The sequence below is a fragment of the Caloenas nicobarica genome, chromosome 31 (genome assembly GCF_036013445.1).
Source record: "Caloenas nicobarica isolate bCalNic1 chromosome 31, bCalNic1.hap1, whole genome shotgun sequence".
NCBI lineage: Eukaryota > Metazoa > Chordata > Aves > Columbiformes > Columbidae > Caloenas > Caloenas nicobarica.
This window is the reverse complement of record NC_088275.1, coordinates 1,477,224-1,504,919: the sequence shown is the minus strand read 5'-3', so window position 1 is coordinate 1,504,919 and position 27,696 is coordinate 1,477,224. Positions and strand designations below refer to the sequence as shown.

General features: G+C 64.4%; 5 protein-coding genes across 13 annotated transcripts; 3 read left to right on the top strand and 2 right to left on the bottom strand.

Moving 5' to 3' along the window:
- Positions 1 to 101: 101 nt before the first annotated feature.
- Positions 102 to 2,123, bottom strand: PFDN2 (prefoldin subunit 2). Its single transcript, XM_065653997.1, has 4 exons — positions 2,040 to 2,123; positions 1,819 to 1,907; positions 1,400 to 1,523; positions 102 to 386 (listed from the first exon to the last, which is right to left on the bottom strand). Exons 1-4 carry the CDS (start codon positions 2,103 to 2,105, stop codon positions 216 to 218), a joined length of 450 nt encoding a protein of 149 aa, XP_065510069.1. The 5' UTR covers positions 2,106 to 2,123; the 3' UTR covers positions 102 to 215.
- Positions 2,124 to 2,180: 57 nt separating this feature from the next.
- On the top strand, positions 2,181 to 6,039 carry NIT1 (nitrilase 1). 3 transcript variants are annotated; one of them, XM_065653958.1, is made up of 7 exons: positions 2,181 to 2,261; positions 2,807 to 2,920; positions 3,542 to 3,787; positions 3,862 to 3,965; positions 4,040 to 4,173; positions 4,279 to 4,404; positions 5,495 to 6,039. In XM_065653958.1, coding segments are annotated over exons 1-7 (984 nt in total). In that variant the 5' UTR covers positions 2,181 to 2,259; the 3' UTR covers positions 5,753 to 6,039. The 3 variants fall into 3 exon arrangements, with proteins under 3 accessions (XP_065510030.1, XP_065510032.1, XP_065510033.1); XM_065653960.1 differs by lacking the exon at positions 2,807 to 2,920; XM_065653961.1 differs by lacking the exon at positions 2,807 to 2,920 and having other exon boundaries at positions 2,202 to 2,257.
- On the bottom strand, positions 5,940 to 16,366 carry DEDD (death effector domain containing). 5 transcript variants are annotated; one of them, XM_065653966.1, is made up of 7 exons: positions 16,135 to 16,366; positions 15,484 to 15,675; positions 15,202 to 15,394; positions 12,170 to 12,529; positions 9,817 to 9,927; positions 9,307 to 9,453; positions 5,940 to 7,303 (listed from the first exon to the last, which is right to left on the bottom strand). In XM_065653966.1, the coding sequence occupies exons 4-7, from the start codon at positions 12,492 to 12,494 to the stop codon at positions 6,927 to 6,929; spliced, it is 960 nt and encodes a 319-aa protein (XP_065510038.1). In that variant the 5' UTR covers positions 12,495 to 12,529; positions 15,202 to 15,394; positions 15,484 to 15,675; positions 16,135 to 16,366; the 3' UTR covers positions 5,940 to 6,926. The 5 variants fall into 5 exon arrangements, with proteins under 5 accessions (XP_065510038.1, XP_065510035.1, XP_065510034.1 ...); XM_065653963.1 differs by having other exon boundaries at positions 16,139 to 16,366; XM_065653962.1 differs by having other exon boundaries at positions 16,166 to 16,366.
- A 2,575-nt stretch (positions 16,367 to 18,941) lies between these two features.
- Positions 18,942 to 21,649, top strand: S100A10 (S100 calcium binding protein A10). Its single transcript, XM_065654010.1, has 3 exons — positions 18,942 to 19,044; positions 20,267 to 20,406; positions 21,369 to 21,649. The coding sequence occupies exons 2-3, from the start codon at positions 20,275 to 20,277 to the stop codon at positions 21,528 to 21,530; spliced, it is 294 nt and encodes a 97-aa protein (XP_065510082.1). The 5' UTR covers positions 18,942 to 19,044; positions 20,267 to 20,274; the 3' UTR covers positions 21,531 to 21,649.
- A 1,314-nt stretch (positions 21,650 to 22,963) lies between these two features.
- On the top strand, positions 22,964 to 24,455 carry LOC136000215 (acyl-coenzyme A thioesterase THEM4-like). Of its 3 annotated transcripts, none has more exons than XM_065653989.1 (5): positions 22,964 to 23,045; positions 23,280 to 23,815; positions 23,925 to 23,996; positions 24,077 to 24,201; positions 24,291 to 24,455. In XM_065653989.1, the coding sequence occupies exons 2-5, from the start codon at positions 23,421 to 23,423 to the stop codon at positions 24,350 to 24,352; spliced, it is 654 nt and encodes a 217-aa protein (XP_065510061.1). In that variant the 5' UTR covers positions 22,964 to 23,045; positions 23,280 to 23,420; the 3' UTR covers positions 24,353 to 24,455. The 3 variants fall into 3 exon arrangements, with proteins under 3 accessions (XP_065510061.1, XP_065510059.1, XP_065510060.1); XM_065653987.1 differs by having other exon boundaries at positions 23,886 to 23,996; XM_065653988.1 differs by having other exon boundaries at positions 22,984 to 23,045; positions 23,229 to 23,815; positions 23,886 to 23,996.
- The last annotated feature ends 3,241 nt before the right edge of the window (positions 24,456 to 27,696 follow it).

The window sequence follows — 27,696 nt, the reverse complement described above, 5'->3', positions numbered from 1 at the left end:
TTTGGGGTGCCCCCCATTTCTGCCTACCCCACCCCTGGGGAAGCCGCACCCCCTTTCTTGCCCCCCCCTCCCCAGCACCGACACTTGGTCCTTATCCAAAGAAAAAAAAAACCCCAACACATTTATTTAACAAAAACCCATCAGGAGCAGCACTAAACACAGCATGGGGGGGGACAGGACACCCCGGGGGGGAAAATGGGGCTGGGGGGGGGCGGTCAGGACACCAGCACCCCGGCCGCGCCCCCCTTGCCCCCCGGGGCTCCGTCGCGGGGGGGCCGCGCGTCCTCCTCCCCCAGCAGCCGCACGTTGTGCTGCTCGCGGAACTCGTTCAGCTCCCGGCCCTTCGCCTGCAACTGCTGCGACAGCGACTCCAGCAGCTTGTTGATCTGGGGAGGGGGGAAAAAAAAAAAAAGGGAAAGGGGGTGGTTTGTGGGGGGCTCTGAGGGTCCTGGGGAGAATCTGGGTGAATTCAGTGGGTCCAGGGGGGCTTTCAGGGGGTCTGAGGGTTCCAGGGAAGCTCCAAGGGGATCTGGGGGTCATGTGGAGGTTCTTTGGGATCTCAGGGGGATTTGAGGGGGGTCTGAGGGTCCCAGGGAAGCTCCAGGGGGGTCTGGGGAAGTTCTTGGGGGCCCCAGGGGGTCCTGGGGGTGGCTCTGGGGGTTCTGAGGAGGCTCCAGGGGGTCCCAGAAGGGTCTGGGGAAGTTCTTGGCGGTCCCAGGGGGTCCTGGGGTGGCTCTGGGGGTTCTGAGGAGGCTCCAGGGGGTCCCAGGAGGGTCTGGGGAAGTTCTTGGGGGTCCCAGGGGGTCCTGGGGTGGCTCTGGGGGTTCTGAGGAGGCTCCAGGGGGTCCCAGGAGGGTCTGGGGAAGTTCCTGGGGGTCCCAGGGGGTCCTGGGGGTGGCTCTGGGGGTCCCAAGAAGGCTCCAGGGGGTCACGGGGAGGGTCTTGGGGGTCCCAGTGGGTCCTGAGGGGCTTGGGGGAGGTCTGAGGGTCTCAGGAAAGCTCCAGGGGGGTCTGGGGGTCATGGGGAAGTTCTTGGGGGTCTCAGTGGCTCATGGGGAGCTTTGGGGGGCTCTGAGCGTTCCAGGAAAGCTCCAGGGGGGTCTGAGGGTCCTGGGGAGGGTCCTGGGGAGCTTTGGGGGGGTCTGAGGGTCCCGAGGAGGCTCCAGGGAGAGGTTTAGGGGTCCCAGGAGGGTTTGGGGGGCTCTGGGGGTCCAGGGTTGGCTCTGGCATTCCTAGGGGGATCTGGCGGTCCCATGGGGGGTCTGGGGGCTTCATGGGGGTGCTGGGGGGGCCCCAGGGGGATTCTGGGCTGGCTCTTGTGGTCCCAGGGGGATCTGGCAGTCCCAGGGGGTCTGGGGGGGTGCCAGGGGTTCCAGGGGGGTCTCTGGGGGTCCCTGACCTGCTCCTTGTTGGCCTCCAGCGCCGGCAGCACCTCCTTGACGGTCCGTTCCACCAAGATGCCGCCGACCATCCGGTAACAGCGGCGAGTGGGATCAACCTCCCGCAGCGTCTCGATCACCAGGCTGGGGAAAAGGGGAGGAAGAGGAGGGTGAGGAGGGTGAGGAAGGGGAGGAGGGGGAGGAAGACGAAGAGGGTGAGGAGGGTGAGGAAGGTGAAGAGGGTGAGGGGATAAGGAAGGTGAGGAGGGTGAGGAAGGGGAGGAGGGGGAGGAAGATGAAGAGGGTGAGGAGGGTGAGGAAGGTGAAGAGGGTGAGGAAGATGAAGAGGGTGAGGGGATAAGGAAGGTAAGGAAGGTGAGGAGGGTGAGGAGGGTGAGGGGATAAGGAAGGTGAGGAGGATGAGCCCCCCCAACCGCACCTGTGCTCGTTGAGCTCCAGCTCCAGCTCGGCCGCCTTGGAGGCCAGGCCGCGCTGCTCCTGCCGCAGCCGGTTGAACCGGGCGACCACCTGCGGGGACACAGACGCTGAACAGGGCCGTCCCCCGACCGAGACCCCTCCCAGCGCCCCAGGACCCTCCCCCGGTGCCCGGGAGACCCAGGGCCATCCCCAGAGCCGCTCCCCCGCCGCCAGGGCCCAGACCTGCTCCGCTGTCAGCGCTTTTCCCCCCGGGGCCGCCGCCGGACGCCCCTTCCCGCCGTCCGCCATCTTTCCCCCCTTCAGCGGGCGCGCCCCGCCTCTTCCGGCGCCCAGCGGAAACGGCGCCATCTTGCGTGAGGGCAGCGCCGCTGCCGGCGCCATCTTTGCTGCGGGCGCGGCCGGGGGGACTTTGCCCGCGTCCCCTCGGTGTCGCCAACGGGGCATGTAGGGCCCGGGGGGGGGAAACTGGGGAGCCCGGGGGGACTTGGGGGGTCCTGTGGCGGGTGCGGGGGGAGAGGGGGTGTTGGGAGACGATCTGAGGGTGCGGGGAGGGAACTTGGGGCAAATAGGGCGGGTTGGGGGGCGCTGGGGGCAGTTTGGAGTGCGGGAGGTGGTTTGGGGTGCTGGGGGCAGTTTGGGGGTGCTGGGGCAGTTTTGGGGGTGCTGGGGGCAGTTTTGGGGCAGTTTGGGGATGCTGGGGGCAGTTTGGGGGTGCTGGGACAGTTTTGGGGGTACTCAGGCAGTTTTGGGGGATGCTGGGGGCAGTTTTGGGGGGTGCTGGGGGCAGTTTTGGGGCAGTTTTGGGGATGCTGGGGCAGTTTTGGGGGTGCTGGGACAGTTTTGGGGGTGCTCAGGCAGTTTGGGGGTGCTCAGGCAGTTTTGGGGGGTGCTGGGGCAGTTCTGGGGCAGTTTTGGGGATGCTGGGGGCAGTTTTGGGGGTTCTGGGGGCATTTTTGGGCTACTGAGTGACCCCCCCTGTCCCTCCCCAGGCTGCGGGCGCTGCCCCGGCCCCCCCTGCGCCTCCTGTGCTCGGGTCCCCCCCGTGTCCCCCAACGTCCCCCCCGTGTCCCCCAACGTCCCCACGGCTCCGCCACCCCCGGCAGGTACCGGGGATGACCCGTGGTGACCCCAGAGCGACCCGGGGGGTCCCGGGCGGGGGGGGGGGCTGTGGAGGTTCTTGGTGGTCCCAGGGGGTCCTGAGGGGCTTGGGGGAGGTCTGAGGGTCCCAGGAAAGCTCCAGGGGGGGTCTGGGGGTCCTGGGGAAGTCCTTTGAGGTCCCAGAAGGATTTGGGGGGGTCTGGAGGTCCGGGGGAATTTCTTGGGGGTCCCAGTGGGTCCTGGGGAGCTTTGGGGGGCTCTGAGGGTTCCAAGAAAGCTCCAGGAGGTCCCGAGAGGGTCTGGGGAGGTTTCTTGGGGGTCTGAGTGGGTCCTGGGGGGCTTTGGGGGGGTCTGAGGGTCCCGAGGAGGCTCCAGGGAGAGGTTTAGGGGTCCCGGGAGGGTTCGGGGGGCTCTGGGGTTGGCTCTGGCGGTCCCATGGGGGGTCTGGGGGCTTCAGAGGGGTTTTGGGGGGGATCCGGGGGTTCTGGGCTGGCCCTTGTGGTCCCAGGGGGATCAGGCTGTCCCAGGGGGGCTGGGGGGTGCCAGGGGTTCCAGGCGGGTTCTGGGGTCCCCGGGGGTGACCTCAGGGGGCCACCAGGGTCCCCAACGTCCCATCCGTCCCGCAGCCCCCCCAGGCCCATGGCGCGTCCCCCGCGGGCGCTGGTGGCGGTGGCCCAGGTGACGTCGACGCCGGACAAGGAGCGGAACTTCGCGGGCTGCGCCGCGCTGGTGCGGGAGGCGACGGGTCGCGGCGCCGCCATCGTCTTCCTCCCCGAGGGCTTCGACTTCATCGGCACCGACACGGCGCAGACGCTGAGCTTGGCCGAGGGGCTGGACGGGGACATCATGGGGCGCTACGCCGCCCTGGCCAGGTACCCCCGGGGACCCCCGGGACGTCGGTGTCACCTGCGGGACCCCCCGGGTGACCCCGCGTCCCCGTCCCCAGGGAGTGCGGCGTGTGGCTGTCGCTCGGTGGCTTCCACGAGCGCGGCGGGGACTGGGCCACCACCCAGCGCATCTACAACTGCCACGCGCTGCTGGACCCCGCGGGTGAGACCCCCACCCAGCCCCGCCGACCGGGGGTCACCGGGCCAAGCGAACGTGTTCCCCCGGCTTGTCCCCAGGTCACCTGGTGGCCACCTATAGGAAGACCCACCTGTGTGACGTGGAGCTGGAGGGACGCGTCACCATGAAGGAGAGCGGCTTCACCAACCCCGGCGCCGAGATCGTGCCGCCGGTCAGCACGCCGGCCGGGAAGGTACAAGAGGGGTGACACAGGGGTGCTCTACTCTCCCCAACCTCCTCCCAGAGCGCCCCCCAGGGCGCGGTGTCCTCACCGATGTCCCCTCCTTGTCCCCGACAGCTCGGCCTCGCCGTCTGCTACGACCTGCGGTTCCCGGAGCTGTCGCTGGCGCTGCGCCGCGCCGGCGCCGACATCCTCACCTACCCCTCGGCCTTCACCTTCCCCACCGGCGCCGCGCACTGGGAGGTGAGCACGGCCCCCCTGGGCTTGGGGACACGCCGGGGAGCCGCCACATGGCAGCCAAACCCTCGCCCCATCACAGCCAAACCCTGTGGCCAAGAGGGGTGAATTAAGACAAAAAAAAACCAAACCACGCTTTTTTGGGGTGTTTAAGCCAAGCCAACTGTGCTGCCCCCCCCAAAGAACCCCAGAATGTCAGGGGTTGGAAGGGACCTCGAAAGCTCATCCAGTGCAACCCCCCCGCCGGAGCAGGAACACCCAGCTGAGGTTCCACAGGAAGGTGTCCAGGCGGGTTGGAATGTCTGCAGAGAAGGAGACTCCACAACCTCCCTGGGCAGCCTGGGCCAGGCTCTGGCACCCTCACCGCGAACAAGTTTCTTCTCCTATTCAAGCGGAACCTCCTGTGTTCCAGTTTGCACCCGTTGCCCCTTGTCCTGTCACTGGCTGTCACCCAGAAGAGCCTGGCTCCATCCTCCTGACACTCCCCCTTTCCATATTGATCCCCATGAATGAGCTCAGCCCTCAGTCTCCTCTTCTCCAGCTCCAGAGCCCCAGCTCCTCAGCCTTTCCTCGGCAGGGAGATGCTCCACTCCCTCCAGCATCTTGGTGGCTGCGCTGGACTCTCTCCAGCAGTTCCCTGTCCTGCTGGAGCTGAGGGGCCCAGAACTGGGCACAATATTCCAGCTGCGGCCTCCCCAGGGCAGAGCAGAGGGGCAGGAGAACCTCTCTGACCTACTGACCACCCCCTTCTAATCCCCCCAGGTCCCATTGGCCTTCCTGGCCACAAGGGCCCAGTGCTGGCTCAGCCCACAGCACCCAGTATTCCCAGTTGGTCACCCATCCAAGGACTAACCAGGCCTGACCCTGCTTAGCTTCCAAGATCGGCCATTCTCAGGGTGCAATGGTTGTTTATATTCTATATATATATATATGTTCCCCAAGTGCATCCTGATAGTATCTGAACTAAACCCTTTTTTCAAAGGCAGAGCAGAGGGGCAGGAGAACCTCTCTGACCTACTGACCACCCCCCCTTCTAATACCCCCAGGTCTCATTGGCTTTCTTGGGCACAAGCAAACCAAAGCTGTCCCCCCACAGGTGCTGCTGCGGGCGCGGGCCATCGAGACCCAGTGCTACGTGGTGGCGGCAGCGCAGACGGGGCAGAACCACGAGCGCCGCGTGTCCTACGGCCACGCGCTGGTGGCCGATCCCTGGGGGACCGTGGTGGCCCAGTGCGGCGACGGCCCCGGGCTCTGCTACGCCGACATTGACCTCGAGTACCTGCGCAGCGTCCGCCGCCAGATCCCGGTGCACCAACACCGACGCCACGACCTGTACGGCACCGTGGCGCTGTGACCCCCTCCTCGGCGCGGTAACGCCCCAACTCGCTCCGTTTCGGAGTGTTTCGCCCCAAAAATGCAGCAGGTGGATGCGCGTGGGGGTCCCCGTGCCACAGCCAGGAGGGCGTCCCCCCCAGTTTTGGCATCCCCCCCAGTTTTGGGTGCGCTCCTGGGGGTGGGGTTGGGAAGGAAGGAAGGAGGCGGGCGCTGCGGTCGCTGTTTATTCCGAGAAACCCGAAGCTACACAGGGAACGGGACGTTAAGAGTGAAGTTTTAAAAAATACAGAAATCACAGAAATTACAGCGAGTTGTGGCGGAATCGTACGTGAGCAGAGGGGGGGGCTGTGTGCGCCGGGGGGGGCCACACGCACCATGAGTCCCCTGTCGGGGGGGAACTGCACCCAATTGGGGAGAAAAACCACAAAACTGGGATGGAGCTCAAAAAGAAAACCCCTCGGAGCCACAGGCAGCGGTTTGGGGGGAAAACAGCTGTTTTGGGGGGGACCATGGAGCTGCTGACCCCCCCATGGGTGTGGGCAGGGCTGGGCTGCCAGCAACACCTGCCCCTTGGACCAGTTTGTCCCAGTTGCCAGCTGGAGGGGGTGGGGGGCACAGCCAGGTGGCCGCAGAGGGGACAGGCAGAGGTTTGGGGGGGTCCCTTGGCGCTGGTCCCCCCCAGGGGAGGGGACACGAAGGCACATGGTCCGGGGGACGCAGTGGGGGGGGGACGGTTTGACTCCTGAGAAACCCCCCTGAGGCGCCGGGGGGGGGGAATTGAGGGACAAACAGGGTGGGGGACACAACCCGGGGGGGGGATCCCCCAGCACATAGAGCCCCCCGGGACGGTGACACAAGGGACAAAACCACCCCTGAGCCCACCCGGTAAAACCCCCCCACCCCCCAGGCAGGACTTTTGCCTTTTTTTGTGTGTGTGTGTGTATGTGTTCGTTTTTAATGGATATAAAATAAAAGAGAAAAAAAAAAAAAAAAAAAAAAAGAGAAGGAAAAACGAAGCGTAAGAGGGGCCGGGGGGGGTTGGAAACACGAAGCCTCCGGCGCTCGACCCCAAGTCGCACCGTCCCGGGCCGGGGGGTGGGTTCCACCGTTTCCTTTTCTTTTCAAAACCAAACAAAAATAACCAAACCAAAGCAAAACCCCAAAGAAAGCGGCGGGGGGAGCGCACGCGGGGCTCAGGGAGCCGTCTGCAGCATCAAGTTCCTCAGGAGTTTCTGGCGGCCGAGCTCGTAATCCTCCTCGTCCACATTGACCAGCAGTTTGATGGCCTCGTGGCCCACGGCCTGTTTGAGCGAGTCCGTGATGAAGACGCCCTTGAGGGCCTCCAGCAAGGAGCCGTTGATGTAGTCGCGCCAGAAGGCGTCGAGGTAGGTGAGCTCGGAGAACTTGATGTCGCAGATGATGGAGCCCAGGTCGCGCGACTTGAGGATGGTGTTGGCCTGGTTGAAGCGCTCGAACTGCCGCTCCAGCGGGTCCTGCTTGTTGGAGAAGACGTTGCCCTGCAGCGCCGTCTCGTGCTGGCAGTACTCGGCGCGGACGCGCAGGCGGATGTCTATGGGGAGGGGAAAAAAAGGGTGTTAAATTAAGGCGGTTCAATTAAACAGCATTCGCCGGCAATAAAACGAAGTTTCGGAACAAATACGAGGCCTCGGTGCTTTAAGCTCCAATGATTGTTTGTGCATCTCAGTATTGCTTGTTCCCTGCCAGCCAGTAATGTGATTTATAAACGCAAGGCATACACTTTAAAGTATTTTATAACCTAAACCTTATACATCATTTTCACAGATCATAATGCAAACTAAACAGTGTCTGAGGGACAAAGCGCTGCTGGGAAAGAGCTGTCGGTACAACAGGCCTGTTCAAAGAATGGTCAAATAACCGCCTTCCGCAGTCACATTATTAATTGACATTTAAACCTGCCAAATAGAAGACGAAGGATTGCTTGTCACTGAAAAAAATGTAAGGTCTCAATATTCACCTTGTGACACAGCATTTAAGAACTCTTAAATGTTAAGCCTTGATGCACAGGATATACGTTGGATTTATTTTGGGAGGGACATACAGGGTTGGTGTACATGTCATGAATATCTGCTGAGTCCTCTGAACCACATTGAACCTGCTATAGCTAAATGGAAAGTTAAATGTATTCCCAGGATCACGGAATGTCAGGGGTTGGAAGGGACCTGGAAAGCTCATCCAGTGCAACCCCCCCGCCGGAGCAGGAACACCCAGCTGAGGTTCCACAGGAAGGTGTCCAGGCGGGTTGGAATGTCTGCACAGAAGGAGACTCCACAACCTCCCTGGGCAGCCTGGGCCAGGCTCTGGCACCCTCACCGCAAACAAGTTTCTTCTCCTATTCAAGCGGAACCTCCTGTGTTCCAGTTCGTACCCGTTGCCCCTTGTCCTGTCACTGGTTGTCACCCAGAAGAGCCTGGCTCCATCCTCCTGACACTCCCCCTTTCCATATTGATCCCCATGAATGAGCTCAGCCCTCAGTCTCCTCTTCTCCAGCTCCAGAGCCCCAGCTCCTCAGCCTTTCCTCGGCAGGGAGATGCTCCACTCCCTGCAGCATCTTGGTGGCTGCGCTGGACTCTCTCCAGCAGTTCCCTGTCCTGCTGGAGCTGAGGGGCCCAGAACTGGGCACAATATTCCAGCTGCGGCCTCCCCAGGGCAGAGCAGAGGGGCAGGAGAACCTCTCTGACCTGCTGACCACCCCCTTCTAATCCCCCCAGGTCCCATTGGCCTTCCTGGCCACAAGGGCCCAGTGCTGGCTCAGCCCACAGCACCCAGCATTCCCAGTTGGTCACCCATCCAAGGACTAACCGGGCCTGACCCTGCTTAGCTTCCAAGATTGGCCATTCTCAGGGTGCAATGGTTGTTTATATTCTATATATATAATGTTCCCCAAGTGTATCCTGATAGTATCTGAACTAAACTCTTTTTTCAAGGGCAGAGTAGAGAGGAGGAGAATCTCTCTGGACCTACTGACCACCCCACTTCTAATCCCCCCCAGGTCCCATTGGCCTTCCTGGCCACAAGGGCCCAGTGCTGGCTCATGCTCATCCCGCTGTCCCCCAGGTCTCTTTTCACTGCTCTCCAACAATTCTCTAATTCCCTGACAATAAAACGAAGTTTCGGAACAAATACGAGGCCTTGGTACTTATGTTCTCTAAGCTCCAATGATTGTTCGCTGCTACCCTTACCTACAGCCATGCTGAATAAAGCTATAGCTAAATGGAAACTTAAACATATTCGCGCGTTGTTAACATCTACATCTTATTATTTGAAGTCTCGCAGAGAAAACAAAATTAACTACAAATAGCGCGACGCCAAAAACTGGTTTCTTGACTGACAACGCGCAATGAAGCAGTTCATTCTAAAGCGGCCGCGGTTGTTGGCGACGAGAGGCTTGGGATTTGAGCATGGCGAGGGGCTGGGATTTGAGCATGGCGAGGGGCTGGGATTTGAGCATGGCGCAGCTTTTGGGAAATCAGCTTGAATGGCAAGAGGTCCGAGACCCCCAAAAACACCTCGAAATCCCACAAGGGTGCTCACCACACGTCTGCTTCTCCTTGGGATCCGGCGTCGCCGACTTCCTGCGCTTGCGCTGGCTGCCCGGGAGGGTCCGGCCGCGGCCGGGCCGCTTGGCGCAGAGCTGGGGGCCCGCGGGGGAGCAGCAGACAACGGGGTGCTGGGGAGGCACTGGGGGGAGACACACAGGGGACACTGAGCCCCCCGGCGCCACCTGGGGATGCTGAGACCCCCGGCTCGCGGGATGGGGACACCGAGCCCCCTGCTCGCCCTCACACGCCGCATTCATGCTTTTCTCTGTCCCCGACACCCCGTTCCAGCCTTGTCGCCTCCCCGGTGTCCCCCCGCATCCCAAGGGACATCCAGCAGCCTGCGCAAGCCCTGAGGGGGGAACCCCCAAACCTTCAAATGCCCCCCCGAGAGCAACTGCCCCCTCCCGCACGTGGCACCAGGGACACACTCGCCCCCACCACTTGATCGTCCCCTGAACCGCGTGTCACCTCTGTCCCTGCCCTTCCCGGCGTTGACACCCACCTGGTTTGTGGGGGTGGCCGAGCCCATGTCCCCCCGCTGTGCCGTGTGCCCGCGGGGTCACGTAACGGATGGACGTCTCCTCCAGGTACTTGTCCACCAGGTCCGGACACACTGCGGGGACACGGGAATGACGGGGGGCAGAGGGGACATGGATCCCCTGAGGGGTGACAGAGGGGACACAGGTCCCTATTGGGGGGACAGAGGGGACACAGGTCCCTACAGGGAGGACAGGGGGGACATGGATCCACTGAGGGGTGACAGAGGGGACACAGGACCCCACAGGGGGGACGGAGGGGACAAAGGTCTCTACAGGAGGGATGGAGGGGACACAGGTCCCCATGGGAGGGACGGATGGGACACGGACCTCCTGAAGGGTGACAGAGGAGACACAGGTCCCTACAGGGGTGATGGAGGGGACACAGGACCCTACAGGGGTGACGGAGGGGACATGGACCTCCTGAAGGGTGACAGAGGGGACACAGGTCCCTACAGGGGGAATGGAGGGGACATGGACCTCCTGAAGGGTGACAGAGGAGACACAGGTCCCTACAGAGGGGACGGAGGGAACACAGGTCCCCTGAAGGGTGACAGACGTGACATAGATCCCCACAGGAGGATCAGAGGGGACACAGGTCCCCACAGAGGTGACAGAGGGGACACCGACACATACCGAGCTCCCACAGCGTGTTTGGGTCTGAAAAAAGGTTCGGGGAAGCAGCTGCTCCTCTTCCTCAGCCCCAGGACGGGGACAGTGACAACTCCAGGTCCCCAGGATGGACCCAGCTGCTCCAAACACTTTGGGACAAACTCCCGCAGCCCCAAAACATTAAATCTGCCACTATTTACCCCCAAAACTCGGAAGGAACGTGGGGTTCGGGGGAGCAGCTGAGCAAAGGTTGTGGGCAAAGTGCGTCAGGCTGGAGGCAAAACGTGCTGGTTTGGAGGCCGGGACGGGGTTTTTAGGGTTATTTTTGTCCTGTTTGGGAGCTCTGGGCAGAATCTCGCCCAGCCCCGCAACGGCCAAGGGGAATTCGGGACCAAGTTTTGCTGGTTTTGAGCCAAGACCGGGGCGGGAGGAGGCGAAACTGCAGAGGACGCGGGGAGCAGGAACCGGCTCGTTAAATCTGGCCGAGACTTCCCCGAACCGCCCCGTCCCGCGCCGCCCGTCATAACCCATGTGGAAAGCGCCTTTCTTAATAAAGCTGCTTGAAAAGCTACTTTTGCACATTTAATTGAAGCGTTTCCGCCCAAAATGTGGCCCAGGGAGGGCTCCTGGAGGTCGGGTTTTTGTGCAAAACCACACAAAAGCTGCTCAAGAAACACAGAAACGGCGCCGCCGTCCCCCCCGCGCACCCCAAAACCGGGAGGTTTTGGTTCCTGCCTCCACCAGCAGAAACTGGGGAGACTCAGCAGCGCCGAGAGAGGCCAATTATCCTCATTTACAGCGAAGATGCTAATTAGAGCGGTTGGGTTTTGGCTCAGCCCTTTGAACTCCGAATTGGGGTTTTTAGTCAAAAAAAGGAGCTGGCGGAGGGTGGGGGATCGGCTGGGCCTGGCAGCTCCGCTGGGAGCCAGAGGGAGGGAACTGGGGGCACTGGGAGCCAGAGGGAGGGAACTGGGGGCACTGGGAGCTGCAGAAATCCCAGTTCTCTGCTTCTGAAGGAAGGAGGAAACCACGGGGTTTGCCAGAAATGAAGCCAAATCTCAACCCCAGCGAGGAGGAGGAGGAGGATGTGGCCCTAACGAAGGGCGGGCTCATTAGGCCTAACGAAGGACCAGCTCGTTAGTTGCCCACTCACCAGGCTCGCTAGGCCTAAGGAAGGGTGGACTCGTTAGGCTCACCGGCTGCCAGCCCTAACGAAAGGCAGGCTCATTAGGTGCCCACTAACCAGGCTCGTTAGGCTCACTGGGCCACCAGGCCTAACGAAGGGCAGGGTCATTAGGCTCACCGGGCCACCAGCCCTAACGAAGGGTGGGGTCATTAGGCTCACCGGGCCACCAGCCCTAATGAAGGGCAGGCTCATTAGGCTCACCGGGCCACCAGCCCTAACGAAGGGCAGGCTCATTAGGCACCCACTCACCAGGCTCATTAGGCCTAACGAAGGGCATGCTCATTAGGCTCACCGTGCCACCAGCCCTAATGAAGGGCGGGCTCATTAGGCTCACTGGGCGACCAGCCCTAACGAAGAGCGAGCTCATTAGGCACCCACTCACCATGCTGCAAGCCCTAACAAAGGGCGGGCTCATTAGGTCCGCTGTGCCACCAGCCCCAACGAAGAGCAGGCTCATTAGGCACCCACTCACCAGGCTCATTAGGCTTAACAAAGGGTGGGCTCGTTAGGCCCCCACTCACCGGGCCGCCGGCGCTTGAGCGTGACGTAGGGCAGCAGGTCGTGGCGCGTGATGATGCGCAGCAGCTGCAGCACCTGCCGCAGGTTGGTCTCGTCGCAGCGGCCCTGCCGCTCCAGCGCCAGCAAGAAGTCCCTGCCGCTGCGGATGGCGCCGCGCTCGGCCTCGTCGATGACGTCCACGAAGAGGAAGGACAGGACGCGCACGTCGCGGTGCGTCAGCTGCGCGCCCACCACGTCGAACATGCGGTGCAGGCTGTACAGCCCGTGCTCGCGGTCGCCACGCTCCTCCGGCCAGGCCTGAGCGCGACGGCGCTTCGGGGCGGACATCGCGGCGCCCGGGGCGGGCTCGGGGCCGTGGGACCCTGCGAGACACCGAGGGAACGGGGTTTAGTGCCTTTCACGTCGATGGGTGGGTAAAAACCCCGCGCTGGTCCATGGGGATGCAGAGGGAAGAGGGTTTGATTCCTTTCCCATCAATATTGGGGAAAAAACCCCAATCTGGTACTTGCACTGTGGCCCTGAGGATGCAGAGGGAACAGGGTTTGATCCCTTTCCCATCAATATTGGGGTAAAAACCCCAATCTGGTCCCTGGGGATGCAGAGGGAACAGGGTTTGATCCCTTTCCCATCGATATTGGGGTAAGAACCCCAATCTGGTATCAGTGCTGTGACCCTGCGAGACATGGAGGGAACGGGGTTTAGCGCCTTTCACATCGGTTTGATCCCTTTTACGTCAATATTGGGGTAAAAACCCGCAATCTGGTCCCTGAGGATGCAGAGGAAACAGGATTTGATCTCGTTCCCATCAATATTGGGGTAAAATCCCCACCTTGGTTCCTGCGCTGTGGCCTTGGGGACGCAGAGTGAACAGAGTTTAGTCCCTTTCCCATTGATATTGGGGTAAAAACCCCAATCTGGTCCCTGCACTGTGGCTCTGAGGATGCAGAGGGAACAGGATTTGATCCCTTTCCCATCAATATTGGGGTAAAAACCCCACGCTGGTCCATGGGGATGCAGAGGGAACAGGGTTTGATCCCGTTCCCATCAATATTGGGGTAAAAACCCCAATCTGGTATCAGTGCTATGGACCTGGGGATGCAGAGTGAACAGGGTTTAGTCCCTTTCCCATCGATAACGGGGTAAAAATCCCACTCTGGTGCATGGTGATGCAGAGGGAACAGGGTTTGTTCCCTTTCATATCGATACTTGGTTAAAAACCCCAATCTGCTCCCTGCACCATGGCCCTGGGGATGCAGAGGGAACAGGATTTGATCCCTTTCATATCGATATTTGGTTAAAAACCCCAATCTGGTCCCTGCATCGTGTCCAGCAGCAACTTGAGCTTGACTGTGCTGGGGAATCTTACACCAAAACCCACTGGTTGGGAACCGGAGTGACAAGACTGGGAGCTCGGATCTCGGGAATGAGGATATTTGGAATGAGGAAAAGCCACTGAGCGTCACCAGAAGCCGCAAACCCCCGGGGTTTGCAGAGGGAGCTCCAAATATCCCCCCCAAAAAATAAAATAACCAGCAGAAACGGGCCCAGGCGGCGCGAGGCCTCTGTTTGCCGTCCCAGAGCGGCTCCTGGATAACAAACCCAACATAAACCCAGCCTAAACCCGACCTAAACCCCACACAAACCCACGCGCTCGCTTCTCGCCGAACCGCCGGGGTGTTTACACCACAACAGCCCCAAAATCCCGACCCCTGGCCCCGAAGCGGCGCCAGCTCCACCTGCCGAGCGAGGGAGTCGCCCCCAGGACCCTCTTTTCTTGAAAACGGCTAAAACAGCTCATTTTTCCGCATGGGGGGGGGGGGGTTTGCCAAGCGCCGAGTTGCGTAAACCCGGGGCAGGAATTCAGCAAACACCCTCTTTTGATTATTTAGCACCAACCGCCCTGGAATTCCATCGCGTTTTTCCTTCCAGGAAGGCAAGAAAAAAAAAATCAAAAGCAATTTGCTGTTGTGCTGCCCAAACAGAGCGAGATTCAGCGGAGAGAGTTCCGGGGGTTGTTACAAAAACCCCCAAATCCCCTCATTTTGCTCAAGAACAGCCCCGGCAGAGGACAAGGAGCCGCCAGTGACACCGCAACGTGTCCCCAAAGCCGCTCAGGAGGGGACGTCCCGTCGGGATCATGAGGATAATCTCAGGTGAACAGGAAAAACGAGCTTTGGGTGTCACGGCTCAGTCCCGGCTTTGCCCAAGGCCCGGCCTAAACCCACAAAATCTCCCTCTTGCCGACACGTCCCCGCCCGGATGGGCACAAACCCCAATTCTGGGGTGAAATGTGGCTTTTTTTTTGAGCAGCCGCCGCCTGGTTTGGTCACAACGGCCCCGATCATCCCTAAGGCAGAACCAAACCCAACAGCCACGACCGTCCCAGCCGGATCGAGGAGAAAAATCGGGGATTTAACCAGTTCCTGCTGTGCTGAGGGTGAATGGAAACCAGACGAACCCCCCGTTCCCCTCTCGGGAGGGTTTTGTGGGTCAGTGGGGCTGAGCCGGGATGATAATGAAAAAAACAACCCTTAAAACCCCCATTAATGACCCAAAACACCATCCCGGGGGAGGAGGAGGCGTCCAGCCGCGCTGCGTCACCAGACGGAGCCCTCGGAGAACCGGCCAGAGGCAAAACCGGCGCCGTTTTGGGGTAGGATCGGGGGTTTTGGTGCGTGGATTTACCCGGGGGAGGGGAACTTAATGTCTAATCGCACAAAACGCTTGTCACCTCTGTTCATCGCCCCGGCTCATTCCTGTCACCCCAATTAACCCCCCGATCTCATCTGCGGCAGCTCCGGCTGTTGGTTTCCAGCGCCGGCCAAGGGACCACGGCAAAAAAATCCCAAATAAACCCCAAAGCGGGGAACCGCCAGCGACCCCCGCTATGCCGGGCAGAGCCACCAGGTCCCCCCGACCCATTCCACCCTTTTTGTCGGCAAAACGACACCCGGTTGGGATCCACCGGAGCATCTCGCAACCCGTCGCGATGGGGGAACCGTGAGGACGTCGGGAAAGGCGCAGGAACACCCACCTGGGCCAGGAGCTCCGCTGCTCTCGGATCCACAGTCCTGAGCGTCTCTCAGCGTCTCCGACCCCCTTTTCTCAGTGTCTCCGACCCCTTTTTCTCCTCGGCTTTTTAAATAAAACCTCCCGACGAAGCCGAGGCAGCTCCCGCAGTCCTGGGTCTGGCCGAACTTCCAGAGTCGGGCGCTCAAGCTGGTCGACTTGCCAGAAGCCACCCAATTTATTTTTGTGGTTTTCTTTTTTTTCCCCCCAACCCTCCCCCCCTTTTTCTTTTTTTTTTTTTTCCTACTTAATAATTTATTGACGCGTGGAGGAGGGAAAGGCAAGTCCAGAGCTCCCCCCGGTGCTCTCTAGGTCACTTCTTTTTGTACAGACACCATTCCTGACGAACTAATTCCTCTCTTCCTGGCAGGATTTAAACCTCGCTTTGCTCTGAGGATCGCTGACTCCTCCAGAAACCGGCCCGGGTTAAGTGACAAACCTTAACAAAAACAAAAGCCAAGAAAAGGTCACCTGAACTGGGTTATCCTTTGAAAACTCAGCCTGTACCTTCTCCTTGGCGCTTACAACGGCAGCGCTGGGCTCGTCCTAACCAGCTCCTTAGGCCGGGTTTATCTCCCCGGGCCTCTCCCTCCACGCTGCCAACGTTTATATTCAATATTACTAAATAAACCCTCCGAAATTAAGCTCAAATCAAGAACTAAACCCCCGGGACGGGGCTCTCCCCGCTGGGCTCTTCCTTCCCGGCGGCACCGGGCTCGTTACAGCCCCCAGGGGAACGTCCAGCGGGCCCCGGGAACGGCGGCGAGAGGCTCCGCGGGGAGCGGCACCGCGGGCCGCCCTACGCCCCCATCCCCCGGGGCCTCCCCTGCGCTGCCCCCGCCCGGTACCGGCCGCGCTGAGCTGGGGAGCGGCCTGGACCTCGGGCCCGTCCCCTCACCCACAGGCACCGCCGAGGCCTCCTCCCTTACAGCGCCCCCGCCATGCCCGCCGGCCCGGCCCCCGCTGCGCTGTGGGGGCCCCGCGGGGCCGCCCCGGGGGGGAGTCGCGGCCTCCCCGTCACGGCCGGGCCAGGCCCGGCGCCGCCATGTTGGCTCCGTCCGCTCCGCTCCGCTCCCCGCTCGCAAACGGCCGCCGCGGCTCACGGCGCGACGCAACATCCGGGGACGCGACGCGGCGCGGCCCCGCCTACATCCGGGCCACGCTCACCCTCCTCCGCCTTCACGCTCATTGGGAATGCTAAGGAACGCGGCGCCCTCTTGGATAAGGGCAGGAGGGCGGGCGCATCCGGGTCACCAGCCGCCGGCTTCAGCGCCCTTCGGGAACATTGCCGAGCGGCCGCCATGTTGGGCGAGGGCAAGCTGGCAAGGCCGCCATTTCGGGAGAGGGCAGGTGGGGTCCGCCGGGCGCGGCTTCGCGCCCGCTGAGGGGCATGAGAGGGCGCCGCCATCTTGAGTGAGGGCAGAGTGACCGGAGTGGGCCCCGGCGCTGAACTGGGGGGGTCTCTGGGTTTTGAGGGGGCTCCCTGACCTGTCCCTGACCCACCGTGTGCGGTTTAATGGGAGCCAGACACTTTATTCCGTAAAAACGGCAGCCGGGGGGGTGTAATATCCCGAGATTTCGGCCCCAGCCCACCCTGCTGCTGCACCACGCCGCTAAATTATTGATTATTGCGCTGCTGCCCCAGCCATTAAATTAGTGATTTCTGCAAATTTCGATGCTTGGTTTGCTTCCGTAGGCCAGAGGGGAGGAGGATGATGGGATTTTGCAATCCCAGCCAAGCGATGTAAAGGATCGGGTGTGCACCTATAATCCTTGGCCATACATACGTACAATCCACGTATAGAATACGTACAATCCCGGCCCTGTTTCCCCTCTGTGACATGAACCGTTTTACGTGATTTTACGTGGGACCCTAAGTTGGGGAGGCCCTGGGGACAAGGGGGGACCTGTGGCGACAAGGGGGGGCCTTGGGGACAAGGGGGGACCCATGGGGACAGGGGGGGGTCCTGGGGACAAGGGGTGACCCATTGGGACAAAGGGGGACCCATGGGGACAAGGAGTGGCCTATAAGGACAAGGGGGGGCCCTGGGGATAAGGGGGGGCCTTGGGGACAAGGGGGGGTCCTGGGGACAAGGGGTGACCCGTTGGGACAAGGAGGGACCCATGGGGACAAGGACTGGCCTATGAGGACAAGGCGGGGCCCTGGGGATAAGGGGGGGCCTTGGGGACAAGAGGTGACCCATGGGGACAAGGGGGGGTCCTGGGGACAAGGGGTGACCCGTTGGGACAAGAGGGAGCCCTGGGGACAAGGGGGTTGAGGGGGGGGGTCCCTGGGGGTCCCCTCTGCAGGGAGGGGTCCTTGGGGGGACCCATAAGAACAAGGGGGGGCCCTGGGGACAAAGGGGGGTCCGGGGGACAAGGGGTGACCCGTTGGGACAAGAGGGGGCCCTGGGGACAAGGGGGTTGAGGGGGGGGTCCCTGGGGGGTCCCCTCTGCAGGGAGGGGTCCTTGGGGGGACCCTGGGGACAAGGGCGAGGCTTTGGGGTCCCCCCTCCCCAGGAAAAGGCCCCCGGGGCCCGGGCTCGCCCGTGTCCCCATCCCCGGCAGATGGTGCCGGGCGGGTGCGCCCGCACCCATGGGTGCGTGTGGCGGGGGGGGGACACCCATGGACCTCGCCCCGGCCCTGCCCCCCCCCCCCACCTTTGCACCCTTTTGGGGTGGGGAAACTGAGGCAGGGACGGGCCCGTCCCGGTGACCCGCGGTTTGGGGTGGGGGGGGCGTCGGAGTCCCGTGTATGTGTGTGTATGTGTGTCCCCCCCCCCGGCCCCGTGTCCCCGGGGCGGGTCCCGCAGCTCCGCAACGCAATTAGTACTAATTAACCGGCACGCGCCGGGCGGGCGGCTCTGCCGGGGTGGGGGGGGACACGGGGATGGAGGGTCCCCGGTGTTGGGGGGCGGAATGGGGGGCTCGGGGGGGCAATGGGGCAGGATGGGGGGGTCCGGGGTAGGATGGGGAGGGGTCTGGGGGGGGCAGTGGGGCCCGGAGCAGTAACTCGGGGGGTTCGGTGCAGGATGGGGGGTCCAGGAGGGTCCGGAGCAGCATCCCCGGGGGGCAGCGGGGATGGATGGGGGGGCCGGGGGGGTCCTGGGGACAGCGGGACGGATGGGGGGGGTCCGGGGGCAGCAGCTTGAGGGGGCTGGGGATGGATGGGGCGGGTCCGGGGGGTCCCGGGAGCAGCGGCGTGGGGGGGTCTGGGGCGGGATCGGGGGGTCCGGGGACGGATGGGGGTTCCGGGGATGGATGGGGGGTCAGGGGGGGTCCCGGGAGCAGCAGCTCGGGGGGGCCCGGGGCAGCATCGGAGGATCTGGGGACGTATGGGGGGGGTCTGGGGGGTCCCGTGGGCAGCAGCTCGGGGGGTCCGGGGATGGATGGGGGATCCGGTGATGGATGGGGGGGTCCTGGGGGTCCCGGGAGCAGCAGCTCGGGGGGTGTCCTGGGGTTCCCGTGGGCGGCGGGATTGGGGGGTCCGGGGACGGATGGGGGATCCGGGGATGGATGGGGGGGTCCCGGGGGTCCCGGGAGCAGCAGCTCGGGGGGGTCCGGGACAGGATCGGGGGGTCCGGGGTTGGGTGGGGGGGTCCCGGGGGTCCCGTGGGTAGCGGCGCGGGGGCTCCGGTGCCGGGAAGGGGTTAAGTCCGAAGCGCGGCCGGGCGGGGAGCGGGTGAGTCAGCGGGGCCGCCCCGGTGCCCCCCCCCCGGTGCCCCCCCCGGGCCCGCCCCCGCCGTGCCTATCCCGGGCGGCGCCGCTCGCCGCCACTGCCCGCGCCGCGCAGGACCGGACCGGACCCGTGAGTACCGGAGTTGGGGGGGGGGGGTAATCCCTGCACCCCCCCCTTGCACCCCCGTATTGAGGCTGCAACATTGGGGGGGGGTCCCATCCGTGCACCGGAGTCCCAACCCTGCACCCCGCTCGGGGGGGGTCCATCCTGCACCCCGTATTGAGAAGGGCTCCCCCCCGCCCCACCCCGGGTGGGGTCCCCCCAATCCTGACCCCTCTGCTAGAGGGGGACCCCAATCCTGTCCCCCCCCAGCAGGACTTCCGGGCATTGCCCCCCTCCTAATTAAAGGGGGACCCCACCCCGCTTTGGAGGGGGACCCCGAAATGGGCACATGCGCCAGAGTGTCCCCAGGGCCGCCCCGCCCTGAACACCCTCCCCCCCCCCCCCCCGAAAGTTTGGGGGTGCCTGTGGGGGGGCACATTCCCCCCAAATGATGCCCCCGCACCCCTGGGGACCCACATCCCGCCTGGGGGGGGCACAGCCCGGGTGGGGGACAGCGCGGGGTCCGGGTGCTGAGCGGGGGGGGGCTCAGCCCTTTGCTCCCCCCCCATCCCACGGGCCCCCCCCCAAGTTTTGGGAGGCGAAGCCGCGGGCTGGGCCGGTTCCTGTTTCGCTGGCGGGCGCTGGGGTGTGGCACCGGTGTCCCCAACGTGTCCCCAACGTGTCCCCAGCCCTCCGGCAGCCCTGGGGGGGGGACACTGAGACTTGGGGGGGGGAGGATGACACACCGAGGTTGAGGGGGGGACACCGAGGTTGTTGGGGTTGTGGCACTAGGCGGGCGGGGGGGGGGACACATCGGTCCCATGGGACACACGTGTCCCCACGCTGCCATCACCCCACGTCCGTGCCAGGCCCAGCCAGCCCTCCCCAAAATACTGGGGGGGGGGGAGCTGATTTGGGGCTGCCCCCCCACCCCGGTGACCCCGCGGTCATGGGGAAACTGAGGCACGGTGCACCCCGCCCAGGGAGGAGACCGGGGGGGGGGCTTTGCGCAACCCCCCCACAATGACTCACGGGCTTCCCCAGGGTGCCATAGCCGGGGGGGGGGGGACACACAACATGGGACACACCCGCAGGATGTGTCCCCCCCCCGGCCCCACCCGCAGCCACGAGCTGAGTCATTCCCGGCGGCTGGAAAACGCTCACACGTGTGATGAGCCGCGCCAGGCTCAGCCCCGGGCGGGGAGCGGGTTGGGGGGTCCGGCCCCGCTGAGCTGTGTCCCCCCCGCAGCCCCCGCCATGCCGTCCCAGCTGGAACACGCCATGGAGACCCTGATGTTCACCTTCCACAAGTACGCGGGGGACAAGAACCACCTGAGCAAGGAGGATCTGCGGGCGCTCATGGACAAGGAGTTCCCGGGGTTCCTGGAGGTGGGGGCAGCGGCGGGGCCGGGGGGCGTGGAGCCTATAGCACCCCAAGATCAGACCCTATAGCACCCCGAGACCAGCCCTATAGCACCCCAGGATCAGACCCCATAGCACCCTGAGACCGACCCTATAGCACCCCAAGACCAACCCTATAGCACCCCAGGATCAGACCCCATAGCACCCTGAGACCGACCCTATAGCACCCCAAGACCAACCCTATAGCACCCCAGGATCAGACCCCATAGCACCCCAAGACAACCCTACAGCACCCCGAGACCAACCCTATAGCACCCCAGGATCAGACGCTATAGCACAAGACCAACCCTATAGCACCCCAAGATCAGACCCTATAGCACCCTGAGACCAACCCTGTAGCACCCCAAGATCAGACCCTGTAGCACCCCAGGATCAGACCCTATAGCACCCCAAGACCAGACCATGTAGCACCCCAAGACCAGACCATATATCCCGCTGCTCAGATGGGACCCCCATTCCCCACGGGTGGGTGTGGGCTATGAAATGGGGTGGGGGTCCCTGACATGGGGTGGGGGTCCCTGACATAGGGTGGGGTCCCTGACGTGGGGTGAGGGCTGTGACACAGGGTGGGGGTCCTCCACATGGGGTGGGGTCCCCAACACGGGGTGGGGGTCCCTGAGGCAGGGGGGGGGGTCCCCCCAACACAGGGGGGGTGTCGCTGGCACAGAGTGGGGATCCTCAAGGCGGGTGGGGGTCCCTGATATGGGGGGAGGCCCTGATATGGGGTGGGGGTCCCTGATATGGGGGGGGATCCCTGACATGGGGTGGGGGTCCCTGATATGGGGGGAGGCCCTGATATGGGGGGGGTCCCCAACATGGGGTGGGGATCCCCAAGGCAGGGGGGGTCCCTGACATGGGGTGGGGGTCCCTGACCCGGGGTGTCACCCCCGAGGCGGGTGCGTGTCCCTGACCCCCCCCGCGCCCCCCAGAACCAGCGGGACCCGATGGCCCTGGAGCGGATCCTGCGGGACCTGGAGCAGGGACGGGACGGTCGCGTCACCTTCCAGGGCTTCTTCTCGCTGCTGGCCGGACTCACCATCGCCTGCAACGACTATTTCGTGCTGCACATGAAGCAGCGCGGCCGCAAGTGACGCCTGGGTGACAATACACCCTGGGGACACCCCCACCCTGAGGTCACCCCCACCCTGGGGACACCCCTGCCCTGGGGACAGCCCTGACGCCCCCACCCCAATAAAGCTGTTTTGTACGACGCTGGAGCTGCCTCGTTTCTGGGGGGTCACTGTCCCCACTGTCCCCACTGTCCCCACTGTCCCCGTCCCCCCCATGTCCCCGTCCCCCCCCAGGGTCCCTGTCACCCTAAGGTTCCCCACAGGAAGCTAAAGGGACTATTTGGGGGTCCATAGGGGGGGGTGTGTGGGGGTCTGTAGGGGCTGGATGGGGGTCCAGAGGGGCTGCACAGGGGTATATGGGGGTCTATAGGAAGCTAAAGGTGCTGTATGGGGGTCCATAGGGGCTGGATGGGGATGTATAGGAAGCTAAAGGTGCTGTATGGGGGTCCATAGGGGCTGCACAGGGGTATATGGGAGTCTATAGGAACCTGAAGGTGCTGTGTAGGGGTGTATGGGAGTCCATAGGGGCTGTATGGAGGTGTATAGGGGCTGCAGAGGGCTTTATGGGGGTGTATAGGGGCTGGGTGGGGGTCCATAGGGGCTGGATGGGGGTCCATAGGGGCTGCACAGGGCTGGATGGGGGTCCATAGGGGCTGTATGGGGGTCTATAGGGGCTGCACAGGGGTGTGTGGGGGTCCATAGGGGCTGTATGGGGGTCCATAGGGGCTGCACAGGGGTGTGTGGGGGTCTATAGGGGCTGTATGGGGGTCTATAGGGGCTGCACAGGGGTGTATGGGGGTCCATAGGGGCTGTATGGGGGTCTATAGGGGCTGCACAGGGGTGTGTGGGGGTCTATAGGGGCTGTATGGGGGTCCATAGGGGCTGCACAGGGGTGTGTGGGAGTCCATAGGGGCTGCGCAGGGCTGTACGGGGAGTCTCTAGGGCCCGTACAAGGGTGTACGTTGCCATATAGGTGCTGCGGGTGTGTACGGCCTGCAGAGGGCTGTATAGGCACGTATAGGCGTCTGCGAGGCCTGCAGCGGGCTGTATACGGGTGTATAGGGTGGCCGTAGTGCTACAGAGAGCTGCATAGGGGCTGTGTGGGGGTGTATAGGGGCTGTATGTGGGCATATAGGGGTGTATAGGGGCTGTATGTGGGTATATAGGGGTGTATAGGGGCTGTATGGGGGTCCGCAGGAGCTGGATGGGGCTGTATAGGCACCTATGGGGATCAGGAGGGGCAGTATAGGGGTCCGTAGGGGTCTATACAGTCCACAGGGGTCCATAGGGATCTATAGGGGCTGCGTGGGACCCTATGGGGTCCACAGGGTCTCAGGGGGCGGGGCGGGGCTGCTCCGGGAGCCGAGGAGGCCCCGCCCCCCGGGGACGCGTGGGCGTGGCCGTCCCGCAGGCCCCGCCCCGTGACCCGGTGGGCGTGACCACGCTCAGGCCCCGCCCCCGGTGACGAGGTGGGCGTGGCCGCCCTCCCGCTCGGTCACCGTGTCCGGGACACCGCGCGGCGCCGTGGGAACGGGGGTACCCGCGGGGGGGCCGGGGGTCACGGGGGGTGGGCGGCAGGGGCGGGGTGACCTCTGACCTCCACGAGGGGGTGGGGCCACCGGGAGGGGCGTCGCTGCCCCACCCTTGGCTGGGAGTGATGTCACAGCTGGGAGTGACATCACTGCAGGGAGTGACGTCACCCCCCCCTCCCCCGGAGAGGGCATGACGTCAGCGGCGGGCCCGACGTGTGACATCATCACTGCCCTGCAGTGACCGGGTGTGACATCACCAGTGACCTCGCCGACCAGGTGTGACATCACCAGTGACCTCACCGACCGAGCGTGACATCACCAGTGACCTCACCAACCAGGTGTGACATCACCAGTGACCTCACCGAGCGACGTCACCGCCATGTGGGGTGGCAGCCGGGCCCTGGGGCGGGCACTGGCAGCGGGGGGGTGGCCCCGTCCCCCTGCCCGGTGCTGTCCCCATGTCCCCAACGTGGGGCAGGAGCGCCGCCAGGACCTGGCGCAGCCCAACGGCAGCTGGAGCGCGGCCATGCGGCGGCACCACCAGCACCTGCTCGCCATGACAGCCACCGGCACCTGGGTGCGGCTGCCGTCCTACCGGCACCACCACCACCCCACGGAGGGGACGCCGGGGGACACGCCGGGGGACACGCGACTCTTCCCCCATGCCATCGATGGCGCCGGCGCCGGCTTCGAGTTCGCCATGTTCCTCAATGCCACCGAGCGCCGCATCCTCTGCCTGTGCCAGACCGGCCCCTACCTGGAGGGACCCCCCGGGTGAGTGTCGCCGTCACCGTCACCGCCACGTCCCCCCCGCGCTGGCGCTCACTGTGTCCCCCCGACCCAGGATGACCCATGGTGGTGCCATCGCCACCATCATCGACAGCACCCTGGGGACCTGCGCGCTGGCGATGGCCGGGATGGCGATGACAGCCAACCTCAGTATCGACTACCTGGCGTGAGTGTCCCCGGGGACAGGGGGGTGTCCCCAGGGCTGGGGGGGACACAGCAGGGACCTGAGTGGCCGTGTCCCCACAGCCCCATCCCGCTGGGGACTGTGCTGCTGCTGGACGGCCGCACCGAGCGGCTGGAGGGACGCAAGATGTTCCTGTCCTGCCACGTCCGTGCCGCCGACGGGGACACGCTGCACGCCCGGGCCACCGGTGAGGACGGGGACACTCCTGGGGACACCCTACCAGAGGGACAGGCCGTGGGGGGGGTCTACACCCAGCCCGTCCTCCTCCTTCTCCAGGTCTCTTCATCCGGCTGGACCCCACCAAGCAGCGGGTGAAGGAGGAGGGCAGTGGCCAGTGATTGTCCCCAGGTGTCCCCCGTGTCACCTCTGTGTGTCCCCTGTGCCTCAGTTTCCCCAGGCGGGGCTGGCGGGGGGACACGATCATCAGAGCCGCTGCCACCACTTTGCGTGTCCCTAGTGTGTCTGTGGGGCTCGGGGGGGACCCCAGGGTCAGGAGGGGAGGGGAGACTGTGGTGAGGGGTGGGGGGACACACCGTGGGGTGTCGGTGACACCGCGGGAACCCCGGCACGGGGGGGCGGGGCCAGGCGCGGTTTGTAGGCGTGGTCTGATGGTGTGGGCGTGGTCTGATGGTGTGGGCGTGACCACGGCAGCAGAAGAGGCGGATGCGGGCTGGGCGGTGTGGGCGTGGCCACAGGAGGTGGGCGGGGATATGGGCGTGGGCTGCCGGTCGTGTGGGCGTGGTCAGGGAGAGTGGGCGGGGCGCTTTATGTGGGCGGGGCCCCGGTGGGCTGTGTGGGCGGGGTCAGGAAGGTGGGCGGGGCCGGGCGCCCCCCGGGGGGCAGCGCTGAGCCCGGCGGTGGATGGAGCGGGACGGGGGGGACACGGGGGTACACGGGCGACACGGGACAGCGCCAGGTGGCCGTGGGGACCCCCGGGGTCTGGGCGGCATCGCCAAAACAGGGGCCTCAGTTTCCTGCATGACCCGGCAGCGCCTGGACCCCCATGTGCACCTGGGGGCACAGGGGTCCCGCGGCTGCACCCCAAAGCTGGGCGCATCGGGGTGCTGGGGGGTCCCATACATTGGGGTGCTGGGGGGTCCCGTGGCTGCACCCCAAAGCCGGGCGCATGGGGGTGCTGGGGGGTCCCATACATTGGGGTGCTGGGGGGTCCCGTGGCTGCACCCCAAAGCTGGGCGCATCGGGGTGCTGGGGGGTCCCATACATTGGGGTGCTGGGGGGTCCCGTGGTTGCACCCCAAAGCCGGGCGCATGGGGGTGCTGGGGTGTCCCATGCATTGGGGTGCTGGGAGGTCCCGTGGCTGCACCCCAAAGCCGGGCGCATCAGGGTGCCAGGGGGTCCCATGCATTGGGGTGCTGAGGGGTCTCGTGGTTGCACCCCAAAGCCGGGCGCATGGGGGTGCTGGGGTGTCCCATGCATTGGGGTGCTGGGGGGTCCTGTGGCTGAACCCCAAAGCTGGGCGCATTGGGGTACTGGGAGGTCCCACATGTCGGGGTGCTGGGGAGTCCTGCGGCTGCACCCCAAATCTGGCCACATCGGGGTACTGGGGGGTCCCACACATCGGGGTGTTGGGGGGTCCCATGGGGCCGGGGGGTGTCAGACCCCACCAGGGGTCTCGGGGCCGTGGTGACGGTGCCTGCCCGGACGCCTGGGTCCCCGCTCCGCTTCACCTGGGGTCACCGGGGTCACGGGGCGGGGGGCGCCCCCAGCCCGCCGGGTCCCCGCGCCGCCCCTCCGTGCCTCAGTTTCCCCCCCAGCTGCGCCGTGGAAAGTCGGAAATTTCCAGTGCGTGGGGCCGGGGGGGCAGGATGCCGGGGAGGGGGGGAGGCAGGATGCCGGGGGGGCCCCTGCGCCCTTATAATGCTCGGCCGCGCCGCCCGCGCCGCCGCCGCCACCATGCGAGGTAGGGCCTGGCACGGGGGCTGCGTGTGTGGGGGGACACGCGTGTGCGGGCGGGGGGGTGTGCAAGGCCGGGCGCGCGTGTGTGCAAAGGCGCGGGAGTGTTCTGGGGGTGCACAAGTGTGTGCAGGGGTGTGGGAGCACGTATGGGCGTGCACACGTGTGTGCAGGGGTGTGGGAGCACAAGGGTCATGCACACGCGTGTGGGAGCACATATGGGTGTGCACGTGTGTGTGCAGGGGTTTGGGAGCACGCAGGGCTGTGCACATGCGTGTGCAGGGGTGTGGGAGCATCCTGGGGGTGCATACGTGTGTGGGAGTATCCTGGGGGTGCGCGCGTGCGTGCAGGGGTGCGGGAGCACGCACATGTGTGTGCAATTAGTGGGAGCGGACGTACACGTGTGCAGGCGTGTTGGAGCCTGCGGGAGCGTGTGTGCGTGTGCAAGGGTGAGGGACCATGTGTGTGCAAAGGCGGGGGCACACGGGGATCTGTGCCCGTCTGCAAGCGTGTGGGAACGTGTGTGTGTGTGTGCACACGTGTGGGCACGGCTGTGTGCTTGTGTGGGCTGGCGGGAGCATGTTGGACAGTGCGTGCGGCAGCATCACGCGTGTTTCAGAGCTCACGCGGGTTTCAGCACGCCCGCGCGTGTCGAGGCGTGTGCAGGCGTGTTATGGTGCATGCGCGCGATGAGAGTCGTGTAGCTGCGTGTGCACGCGCGACGGGGTCTGCGCACGCGTGTGGCGACGTGCCGCTCCGCGCACACACGTGTTGCAGCGTGTTGCTGCACTGGCGCACACGTAGCTGCGTGCACACACGTGTCATGGTGTGTAAACCCGTGGTGCAGCGTGTGCGGGTGTTGGACGTGGCTCCGGGTGTCTATGCACAGAGTGTGACGTACACGCGTGTCATGGGCCGTGTGCACGTGTTGTGGGGCTTGCACGCGCATCATGGGCTGTGCACACGTGTTGTGGGGCTTGCATGCTTATCGCGGGCTGTGCACGCTTGTCGTGGGCTGTGCACGCTTATCATGGGCTGTGCACGCATGTCGTGGGTCTCGCACGCGTGTTGCAGGACATGCAGGCATGTTGCGGGCTGTGCACGCATGGCGTGGGGCTTACACACGTCGTGGGCTGTCCACGCGTGTCGGGGGGCGTGCACACACGTTGCAGAGCTTGCACGCACGTTGCAGGTCTTGCACGCGTGTTCTGGCGTGTCGCCGCACGTCCCGCGGTGCCGGGCAGCCCTGTTTCCCCCCCAGCTGTGTCTGCACGCCGGGGGTGCCCCCCCAGCACCCATGGGTGCCCCCGTGCACCTGCGGCTCGGGCGCTCGCCCTTAGATGTGGTGGGGCCGGCAGCTGCGCGGGGCCGGCGCAGGTGACACGGACGGGGACACGGACAGGGACACGCAGGTGGCCCCGGTCCCACGCCACCCCCACCCGCACCCCCCCCTCCCAGCTCTGGGGAAACTGAGGCAGGGGTGGCAGCACCCCTGGGTGCCGGGTCCCCTGCGTGTCCCGGCGCGGCGGGCTGTGCCGTGCCGTGTCGGCCCATGTCGTGGCGTGTTTTGCCGTGACGCCGCAGCGGGGGGGCCAAGAGCGCCGGGTCGTCCCCCCGCCCTGGGGTGGTGGGTGCTGATGGGTGCCAGTGGGTCCTCATGGGTGCTGGGGGGGGTGTTGGGTACCAGTGGGTGCTGGTGTGTACTGGTGGGTACTGGTGTGCGCTGGGGGGTGCTGGTGGGGCTGTTGGGTGCTGATGTGTACTGGTG